The 10,856-nt window shown below is 36.8% G+C and overlaps 2 protein-coding genes across 2 annotated transcripts; one reads left to right on the top strand and one right to left on the bottom strand.

Moving 5' to 3' along the window:
• Positions 1-214: 214 nt before the first annotated feature.
• Positions 215-5,988, bottom strand: LOC107554043 (transcription factor MafF-like). Its single transcript, XM_016236408.1, has 3 exons — positions 5,784-5,988; positions 3,998-4,059; positions 215-1,597 (listed from the first exon to the last, which is right to left on the bottom strand). Exons 2-3 carry the CDS (start codon positions 4,031-4,033, stop codon positions 1,154-1,156), a joined length of 480 nt encoding a protein of 159 aa, XP_016091894.1. The 5' UTR covers positions 4,034-4,059; positions 5,784-5,988; the 3' UTR covers positions 215-1,153.
• A 2,888-nt stretch (positions 5,989-8,876) lies between these two features.
• LOC107554024 (mitochondrial import receptor subunit TOM22 homolog) lies at positions 8,877-10,355 on the top strand. The gene is made up of 3 exons (XM_016236374.1): positions 8,877-9,171; positions 9,808-9,926; positions 10,035-10,355. The coding sequence occupies exons 1-3, from the start codon at positions 9,079-9,081 to the stop codon at positions 10,213-10,215; spliced, it is 393 nt and encodes a 130-aa protein (XP_016091860.1). The 5' UTR covers positions 8,877-9,078; the 3' UTR covers positions 10,216-10,355.
• The last annotated feature ends 501 nt before the right edge of the window (positions 10,356-10,856 follow it).

Genomic DNA, 10,856 nt, shown 5'->3' with positions numbered 1-10,856 from the left:
TCCTTTTTTCCCCTCCCATGTGAGCTGCAAGTGCTCACTTCTCCTTCTGGCTGCTCTCTTCCCCTTTGTCCTCTATTTTCACATCTTCCTCAGATTCCCCTTCTTCTCTCTTTTCCTTCTAATGGAATTTTTTTAATATTCCAGCTGTCCAAAATATTCAGATACGTTTTGTCTTTCACTTTCCTTCTGTCACTTTCTTATCCTCCTTTTTTTCCCCTCCCATGTGAGCTGCAAGTGCTCACTTCTCCTTCTGGCTGCTCTCTTCCCCTTTGTCCTCTATTTTCACATCTTCCTCAGATTCCCCTTCTTCTCTCTTTTCCTTCTAATGGAATTTTTTTTAATATTCCAGCTGTCCAAAATATTCAGATACGTTTTAATCATAAATAGCAAATAATATACATGGTCTTGGTTTTAAATACAAAAATACCACTACAAACAAGTCGCTCTAATATTAGTACAAATATGACCCTCACACGTACTGAACCAATTACGGGTAATAAGGCTGTATACCTTACCATTACTAAACTACTTACTCATTACAACAAGTAAACATTACCAAAAAAAATACACAATAATTAAAACAATGACCCCAAACTAGTCGATCAGAAGTAGTATTTAGACCAATCACAGCACAAATTACCTTCAAACATCTTATTTCGAACACAAATAAAATAGCTTTTATGTCTGTTGTTGAACATTTGTCTTTTATACAAACATTAAAATATATAAATGGCATGTATCAATAGATCTGCACGTTCTCTAGTCCCATGATTCATTAATACCATGGAGATAATCCAGCAAAACTAACCAGCTTCCGAAATGTTGAAGACAAGTTGTTAGGACTATTTTTTTTAACATATATCACCATCCAGAAAGCACAGTAATGGGCATAAATAGCATTAAAGCTATCATTAGCAATAGCCTTGTGCAGACTTATACACTTGTCATGATATTCGAGGCCACAACAACAGTACTGAGATTATTCTTGGACATTTATAAGACTATATACAGTCTCTGTGTGTTATATATATTTAAGTGAATCTGTAATTCCCAACTGGTACTTGTTTTTCTTCCTGTATATGTGAGTATACATGGTCTGTGCGATCATACTGTGTACCTATGTGTGTCTGCGTATCCATGCGAGCGTGGTGTCCTAGGATGCTCCTTGCTCTCTAGGGGTGTGCACCTGCTGCGGTGACTTCACTATGGTAATGACGGAGGCTGTGTTCATACGGGGTGTGGTGGCCAGCAGACTGCCTCCTCCGGATTCCAAACCTCTGGCAAAGCGCTGCAAGGCAGCGAGACGGGCACCCAGCCCTTCCAACTCCCGCCGCATGCCTGCGTTCTCGGACCCCAGCCGCTCCACCTCCCGCTGCAGCTCCTTCTTCTGCTGCTCCAGGGCTTCACGCTGGGACACGCGCTTTACCCGACAGCTCGCCGCGTAGCCGCGGTTTTTCAACGTGCGCCGCCTCTGCTTCAACTTCTGCACTTCCTCGCGTGACAAACCGCGTAAGTGCGTGTTGAGCTCGCGCACAGACAGCGACATGAGCTCACTGTCGGACAGCACTGGGACGTTCTCCCCGCATTCCCTCTTCACCTGAAATAATGGAACATTATTTGCATTGTAAAAAATATTCTTGGTAAATGTTACATTTACTGTAAAAAAGGCAACTATGGTTGCCAGAAAATTCACTGTAAAAAATATGGTAAAATGTTTCGGGTATTACCGGATAAAATATTGATGCCTGTATAGTTTTCAGCATATAACAGTAAATTTAAGTGCTATAATGTTATTTTACTAAAATATGCTATTTACCTAAATGTACTGACAACCACCGTAATAATAGAGATGGTAAAATAGAAAGCCACATGCTGAATCAGAGTTCATCATAAGTGGCCTGTGCATAAAACAGGACCAATACTCCTTATTTAAACTGTTCACAGGGCTATACACGAAAACAAAATGCCATCAGACACTAAAATAATACAATTAACACTTGCTAAATAACAGAAAAACACCCGAATGTACATTACTGATAACAAAAAAGAGAAGAGAAGAAAAGAATCAAATATAACCATGGGAATGTCCTTTTTCCCTGTATATTATGTGGCAATCACTGATCTATATAATGTCCTCTATTATAGATCAGTGGTGGTAATTCATAGTTTTTGCCAGCAAATATGCCATACATTTGACAGTATTTTACAGTAAAATTACATAAAACGATGGTACAACATTTTTGTGACCCTGGACCACAAAAGCAGTCATAAGTGTCAATTTTTCGAAATTGAGATTTAAACTTCATCGGAAAGCTGAATAAATTATTAGGATAGGAAATTGTTAGGATAGGACAATATTTGGCAGAGATACAACTATTTGAAAATCTGGAATCTGAGGGAGCAAAAAAATCTAAATACTGAGAAAATCGCCTTTAAATTTGTCCAAATGAAGTTCTTAGCAATGCATCTTACTAATCAAGAATGAAGTTTTGATATATTTATGTTAGGAAATTTACAAAACATCTTCATGGAACATGATCTTTACTTAAAGGGGTCATATGGTGCGATTTCAATTTTTCCTTTCTCTTTGGACTGTTACAAGCTCTTGATGCATAAAGAAGATCTGTAAAGTTGCAAAGACTAAAGTCTCAAATCCAAAGAGATATTCTTTATAAAAGTTAAGAGTCAGCCACGCCTACCTAAAACGGCTCGTTCGAACACGCCCCCACATGTCTACGTCACGCTGGCCAAATGTTCACGCAAAGAAAGAAGGCGTAACTTTTATTCTCGCTGTAGTATTGTTGTTGCCGCCACCGCAAAAGAGGACGATGGAGCTGATCCGTGCTGGTCGCTGAGGAAATACATCAACTTTGCACTGTGGATCGCCGGATTGGCTTTCACCATGGACAAAGCGGAGTCCAGCCCGGGGTCGTCACATGTGGTTGCCGCAAGCCCGCCCGCTCTGCTCACTCAAGCCCCCGGCCTCCGCTCACTCTAGGCCTCGGTGTGTGATGCTGTGTTTCGTTGTGAAAGCGAAACTACTTTGTTTGGCCTTCCAAAAGAGGACATGACTAGAAATCAGTGGTTAAGTTGTATTTACAACACTGTTCCAGAACACTTCAACCCAAATATTCAGATGTGTCCAGCGCATTTTATGGAGGACTGCTTCCTGATCCTGGAAGAGTAGACTACAATGCCGGCTGTTCTGACTCACAGACTGTACGTACGTTTTTTTATATTTAAAGAATTTGCCACTGACGATTCCAATGCAAGTTTTTTGGGCAGTGTAGAGTAGGGCTTGTTGTTTGTCATTTCTCTGATCACAAATGCAGACATGGTTTTATGTTTACGCGTAGCGATACGCAACGCGTAAAAGACAGTACAAGTCATTATAATCCGTAATTATGTCCCCACTGGATGCAACAAATGCCTAGTTTATAATGGGTTTTAATGTTTTTGTCTCGTCGCTCCGGCCGGACAGGGCATCACAGTATGGTAAGGGCGTAACATTTCCGTCACACGCTTGAGGTATTCGGCCAATCACAACACACTGGATAACTGGCCAATCAGAGCACACCTCGCTTTTCAGACCGATGAGCTTTGTAAAAATCAACACGTTTCAGAAAGGCGGGGCATAGAGGAGAAACAATAATGTACAGTATGTGGAAAATAATGTGTTTTTTGAACCTTAAACCGCATAAACACATTTCATTACACCAAATACACAAAATAATGTTCTTTTTAGCAACATCATATGACCCCTTTAATATCCTAATGATTTTTGGCATAAAAGAAATATTGATAATTTTGACCCATACAATGTATTTTTGGCTATTGCTACAAATATACCCCAGCGACTTAAGACTGGTTTTGTGGTCCAGGGTCACATATGGTAAGGTAACTTACAGACAGTTAACCAATTAACAATTTCTATTTTTGTAAAAAAAACTGTGTGAGACAAAATTCACAAAAGTGTATTCAGTAAAATGATCTTTACCTTCAGGGCTTTACTAGCTCTGCTGTCTGAAGTCATTCTCTGGATTTATGTATCTCTGAAACCTGTAAATGTCAAATAAACCAATTAAGTGAAAATGTGCACGGAATTGTGAAGCAAGTCACTAAAGTTATTAAAGCAAGTCACGATATTGTGAATGTAGTCGAAGCTAAAGGCCGTTGTTCGGCTTGGCACGGCAAACCGACTATATTCACAGTACTGCAACATCTTTGAGTGCCTTGCTTTTATAAAACAGTCAAAGCATAATACAAATATCACAGACTCAAATTTGTTATTAGATTATTTTAACAAGTGACATTAGAAGGCATAGAACCCTGACATAATAACAGAGAATGATGTAATACAATAGAAATAACGACGATCTGCATTGCGAGATGCGCAGTTATGATGATTTGCTATCAGCCTTATCGGCACAGATTTTACCAATTTCTTTATCTCCGGAAAATACTATAACAGGATTACAGAATCAATTTCTATCTGAAGTATAAATCGTTTTATTTTATGGATTAATTTCTTTCCAATGAATTATTTCTAACTTAAATAGGCTATGTAAATTATTCATGTTTAAGATATCTGCATCAACCATTAAAAAATATCGGTTGACCACTATGAACAGGTGTATTGTGTCATGGCTGGTAAAGGAAGGTGGGTTTTAGCACAGAATAAGGAAGACAGAAGACAGGAACTAAAAGTTTATAAATATATAATGTGGTTTGTGTGGTCAGATTTTAAAGACCATTTAAAGACAATAAACCTCCAGTTCTTATTTCATCTTTCTAAACCTAGGCTTCCCGTATCCAAAGAGTAGCACTTTTTTTTTCTTGACAGTGACTCATGACTGGACCTGGTCAAAGTCCAGAAGCAGAAGTGAACGCTGCTGACCATGAGTTTCCCGTCATGCGTGTTAAGTGCGCCTATCATCCGCGAGCTGCTGCCTCAAATAACCGACTGAGCTTTTCCACAGAGTCACAGTGATTCAGCACAAGTCCTCCATTCCTGACTTCACAGCAGCTCCTTACTTTCCTTTCGCTTTCCGTGTTTTACAGCATTTATAAACGTCCCAGTTACTCAGTGGCAACAGATATGATCACTTACTGTACACATAAACGGTATAAATAAAACTCAGGTTTAGTAAACAACATCAACAACAACAACAACACAAGTCGTTTTCCCTGAAGCGTCTTGAGGTTGACATGCTCCATAAGTATTGCGTTACTTACAACGAGACGGTTTAATACAAATCTTTCAAATAAATAATTATGTATAAAACAGGATTATAACAACGTAAGAATCCGTTTATTACATAAGATATTACTTGTTCAAACCAAACCATTATTTCGCTGACTATATAGTCGCTTCTCCTCGAAAACAACATACATGTTTACACGTTTTGAGTAGTTCTGAACATAATACATACGGTTATGCTAATACAAATATATATTTTAACTGTCTGAATCGACAGCATCCAAGTTAAGCAGCTAACGTAACGTTATTTCCTTATTCGCGTTAGCTTGTTGCTACACCTAACATCGTGATAAAAACACGCTGTTCGCCCTCATGAAGACTAATGCTATTAAACATGTATAAAATACGACTAAATTATCTTAATAGAAAATCTAAACCATAACAGTATCCGTAGTGGATATTACGTTAAAACGAACACTGAGTGCATGTACGTTAACGTTACGTTACAGCAGGTTTGCTAACACCCCTCCGTTTCCTTAGTGTAAACAAATGTCGAAAGGAGAAAAAAAAAAGAAAATCTTGCCTGGTATTGATTTCTCTTCTTTGCTGTTTTCACACGAAGCTAAATATGGATCAGTCCACGAATCTCACCGCTGGTTCGGTGTTTCGACTGACATACGTTATCGCAGCACGGCCCGTGTTTAGACGGACTAGAGAGCTAAACGCCTTTTTCCCGGAATCAGTCCACCATCAGCGGGCTGGATCCTTTCATTCATAAAAAACACACACACGATGACTTAAGGCTTCAAGAATGAGGGCGGGACCTCAGCACACACAAAATATCAGTCAACAACCTTGTGAAACTTCTTTTTTTATTAACCCATTTAATCCCACCGAGATTTATAGTTGTTTAAAAAGAGTTGATGATGTATTTTACACATTGTCAACTAAATGAAAGTGTAGACTGACTTGAACATCTTTACATGGTGTAAGTAGCCTACAGCCGTTTATTTCCAATGAATAAAAACTATCATCCATAACGAGTATAAATGTATTTAAGGACAATAATGAATGTCTAATAGCCTAAATCTTTCATTTTACGTTTTAGCATGCTATTCATTTTTAAGTGGGCTGGATTAGGCTAGGCCTATAGGCTAATGTAGGACACTTTTTGCAATTTTGCAAACATTATTTCCATAATGAAGCCAAAGCGATCAATCAAAATCTTATATCATGCTCAAATCTGGGACATTATGTTTTGGGTTAGAAATAGTTAAATTTTTGCAAAGCAAACTTCACATTTAACACTCCTGGTTAAATGTGCATACCCATGGTTAATTACCTTAGAAGGCCTACAGTGTGTTTGCTGTTACCATCAGTTTGTAAAAAAAAAAAACTATAGTAGCCTATATGTTCACATGTGGAATGTTAAATACAACTATATAACAGAAATAACATACTATTTAAAACAATACAAAAAAAAGTCTGATTCCTGGCAGCAACAATAATAATAACCAGCCTAATGAAGTCAAAAATGTAAAATTGGACTCGACAAAGATAGCAAAATAACTTCATAAACTATTTAAAAAAAGATTGAAACTTTGGAACATGGAATGTCTTGATATTGAACTGATATCAACTGAGATTAAACTGATATTAAACTTCTATTTTAATAGAAGTTATAGGACAGACTGAATCTGTCCTCTGCACTTCAATAACTGTCTGGTTCAGCTCAGCTACCAAATCTGACCTCAGAAGACTTCAGAGGGTAGTCCGGACTGCTGAGCGAATCATTGGTACAACCCTCCCTTCTCTCCAAGAACTGTACTCGTCCAGAGTGAGCAAAAGGGCTGGCAGAATCACTCTGGACCCCTCACATCCAGCACACTCCCTCTTTGAACTGTTGCCATCTGGTCGACGCTACAGAGCTCTGAGCACCAGAACGACCAGACACAGGAACAGTTTCTTCCCTCAGGCCATCCATCTCATGAACACTTGACAATAACTGTGGAACACACACTATTTATTCACTCATACACTTATTTATCTAACACTCATACTCAGTCTACATTTCAATTTGCACATAATATACCTGTACATACAACTGTCTATTGTTATATACCTGTACATACAATTGTCGATTTGTATATTTTTATTCCTTAGTTACTTGTTCTATTTTTTATTATCTGTGTTTTTGTTCTGTCACTGTCATTCTGTTACACTGTGGAGCTTCTGTCATGAAAACAAATTCCTCGTATGTGTAAACATACCTGGCAATAAAAAAACTCATTCATTCATTCATTCATTCATTCATTCATTATACTCTGCACATGGTTGGTAAGAATATGGAACATGTATTTTCAAAAGCATGTTAAGCAAATTGTAATGATAAAACATTTCATAACAGAAATAAGCAGTCCTTGCCAGTCGTGGACTTTTTTCAGGATCCCATTGTCTTCTAGTCTCTAAATTTTTTATTTGGATTTTAAAACAAATAATATTGCTGCATTATAAGCCCAAATTGAATAACATAGTATATTTGATTGTCCCACATTTGAAACATCCTTTTCTAAAGTGGGACAACAAAGATTGCTTTAAATAGGAAATATTCTTAACACATCTTAACATTATTGCAACATTTCACAGATGCATCACAAATGTAATTTGATGATAATTTAGAACATTGTTTTATTTATAACAGATTTATATCATTAATTGTGTCTAAGTCACTGACCTTTGAGTGAACTTCACAAGAGGTACTTCCTCATTGATGATTTTCATAGTCACAATTATGGCATAATTTTCAGAAAGTCAAGTTACTTATAGCTTGACACCCCTGCTTGAATTCAACACCAATCTTGTTCACTTTAATGTTGTAAGAGACAAATGCACTGAAGCTTAGGTGTTCAACATTAGTCAGTGTCCCACATTACATGAAGAGGCTATATCAATTTTAGATAAATATATAATTGTGTACATATGTAATTGTTATGTTTTCATATGCAAGTTATTGCCACTTGAATTTGTAAATTGAAATATTTCAATGAAGCGTTTCATTTAATGAAAAGATGATGTCACTGTCAAAGCTCCATAAAAGACAGCTGTCACTTTTTATAAATACAATATTTTAAGGCTATTAAGGTAAGACCACTCTTTCTCGTTTATATTGTGATCAAAATATAAACAATGTATTTGATTTGATATTTATAAATGTATTTGACCATATTTAATGCTTATTTTAAAGTAATTAAGTATTCATTCAATAAGTAATTGAAAAACTCTTACATTAAATGAAATACAGTATAATTAGATGAAATGGTTTATTATACAAAAAATGTAACAACAAATACTTTCCCATCAATTACAACTGTGACCAGAAATAAAACTCAAGCTTTCACTAACTTGAAAGCTTTTAAGAAAAGACATACTGCTTGTTCCAAGTATTCATGCAAAAAAGTATTATGTAATAAATAAAAATAATAAAATAAACATTCTGTTGATCCGATACAACGGTCTGAAACTCGCGCGGTAGCCGTATTTCCTCTTTTTTTTTTTTGTATGAAGTGACTTGAATATGTACGTAATTTAAGTTCCTCTTCCACTTCACATTAATAAAACCAGCAATTTTCCAATATTTCATCGTCCACGGTCACGTGCACGCAATCATGAGCTGCAGTAAGACCTCCCTGTCGATAGGTGTCCTAACATGTCTTTGTGCGTCCTTGCAAGGAACAGGGGAAGTAAATCCGTCTCACATGTAACCCTGGTGACCTCAGGTTTCAATGCGTGCTCTTTGGTTGTAAGTCATTGTGAAGCTCTAAAACATCACTGAGGTTCTTTCACAATTATAATATAACATTTATAACTATAACTAATAAATGGCCGCGATCCAGGAGCTCTCTCCAGACTCTGGCCGTGGGGAGACGCGACCCCCCGAAGGCGAGATCGAGGGTGATGATGAGGATGAAGAGGTACTTGATTGCTTCTACAGTTTTGATTGACCTTATGAAATTGTGAATATATAGGAAATTATAAGTTATTAGCTTGTTTGGTGCTTGCATAGCCAGTATTAGCTATTTAGCCGGTCAAACTTGGCATAAAATACATACAAATACATAAAACGTTATATATGTGTGTGTGTGTGTGTGTGTGTGTGTGTGTGTGTTGTGTGTGTGTGTGTGTGTGTGTGTGTGTGTGTGTGTGTGTGTGTGTGTGTGTGTTTTGTATTTCAGTGATTCTGCGCAAGTGACATTTCATCTTAACTTTGTATTTCACAAGTGTCACTTAAATAATTATTTGTACAAGTAATCAATTTATATAAATTCATTTTAAATAAATTACTGTTATTTCTTGTAAAGATTAGTATTAAAGGGCAAGAATTAGTGTACACAAAGTATATCATATTTTAATATTGCACACTGTTAATAGAACCCGTCGATTGTCAAATGCAGTGTACCTGCTTACCAGCACATGAGGAATAAGGTTTTCCACTGAGTCCTGAGTAAGCCATTTGGACTCGGGCAGTTTGTTTTGTCCAATGACTGGTGGTGTTCATTTTAGAGAATTAATTTTCTGACATGGCTCCTACTTGTTTCCTTCTCTCCCAGTTGGATGAAACACTGTTGGAGAGGTTGTGGGGTCTCACGGAGATGTTTCCAGAATCACTGCAATCAGCAGCTGAAGTATCCGCACAGTGTTCGCTATCTGTAGCCAAAAAACTTTACAGGTGTGGTGCTGGCAGTTGTATCTTGCGCTTAAAACCAGACTGTCACATTAACTCTAGAAATAATCTGGACATTTCAGTATATATTTTTCGTATTATGCTTTCTTGTAGTTTCTCCCGCTCAGCTCTATGGGTCGGTACTACTTCCTTTATGATTCTGGTTCTACCAGTTGTATTTGAGACTGAGAGGTTACAGCTGGAACAGCAACAACTACAACAGCAGAGACAGGTAAGTAGCACCAAAGTCCTGCATAAATACGAACAACTTCCTTGCAATTTCATACCTATTTAAATAGAGGTGAGCTGTATGACTATAGTCTTCTATAACAGTATGGGTAATGCTATATCAAAAGATTATCAATACAAATTAAAGAGTATTATGGAATCACTGCAAAAACAGCATCACATTATGTAACAAATGTGTTTGAAACAAAAACCCCAAAACAGTACTAATGATATAATGAAATAGATTGTTCTGACCAGTGTTGGGGAAAGTTACTTTTAAAAGTAATGCATTACAATATTGTGTTACTCCATAAAAAAGTAACTAATTATGGTACTTAGTTACTTTTTATGGAAAGTAATGCGTTACGTTACTTTTGCGTTACTTTTTAAATCTGGACAGGGCTTGCTTGTTTGTTTTTAAAATAAAAAAGTTATATTTTTGGCAAATATAAAAGCCTTTTCACACCAAAAGTGAAATGAATAAGCCTCAGGCTGAAGGGAAAGTACATTTACGTTCGTACAGTAGAATGCAGAAGAAGAAATTTCAACACACTTCAGCAATAAAAAAAGACACAAATGTTTGTCTAGAATGATTTGTGCTTATTAGTACGGTTGAACTGGATCATCGAAGGTCAGAAGCAAAGACATTGGTTAATAGAATGGGATTAAATACATAAAGGATATTTGTGTTGTTTAACATTTAATTAT

This window comes from Sinocyclocheilus grahami, unplaced genomic scaffold (genome assembly GCF_001515645.1).
Source record: "Sinocyclocheilus grahami isolate Dianchi unplaced genomic scaffold, SAMN03320097.WGS_v1.1 scaffold490.1, whole genome shotgun sequence".
In the NCBI taxonomy this organism is placed as follows: domain Eukaryota; kingdom Metazoa; phylum Chordata; class Actinopteri; order Cypriniformes; family Cyprinidae; genus Sinocyclocheilus; species Sinocyclocheilus grahami.
The sequence above is the reverse complement of the archived record's forward strand: the minus strand, read 5'-3'. Positions and strand labels throughout refer to the sequence as shown.

Coding starts and splice junctions, on each gene's coding strand:
- LOC107554043 (XM_016236408.1), bottom strand. CDS start 4,033: ATGACTTCAGACAGCAGAGCTAGTAAAGCCCTGAAG. Junction 1,598..3,997: donor GAGCTAGTAAAGCCCTGAAG/GTAAAGATCATT, acceptor CCATTATTTCAG/GTGAAGAGGGAATGCGGGGA.
- LOC107554024 (XM_016236374.1), top strand. CDS start 9,079: ATGGCCGCGATCCAGGAGCTCTCTCCAGACTCTGGCCGTGGGGAGACG. Junction 9,172..9,807: donor GTGATGATGAGGATGAAGAG/GTACTTGATTGC, acceptor CTTCTCTCCCAG/TTGGATGAAACACTGTTGGA. Junction 9,927..10,034: donor GTAGCCAAAAAACTTTACAG/GTGTGGTGCTGG, acceptor GCTTTCTTGTAG/TTTCTCCCGCTCAGCTCTAT.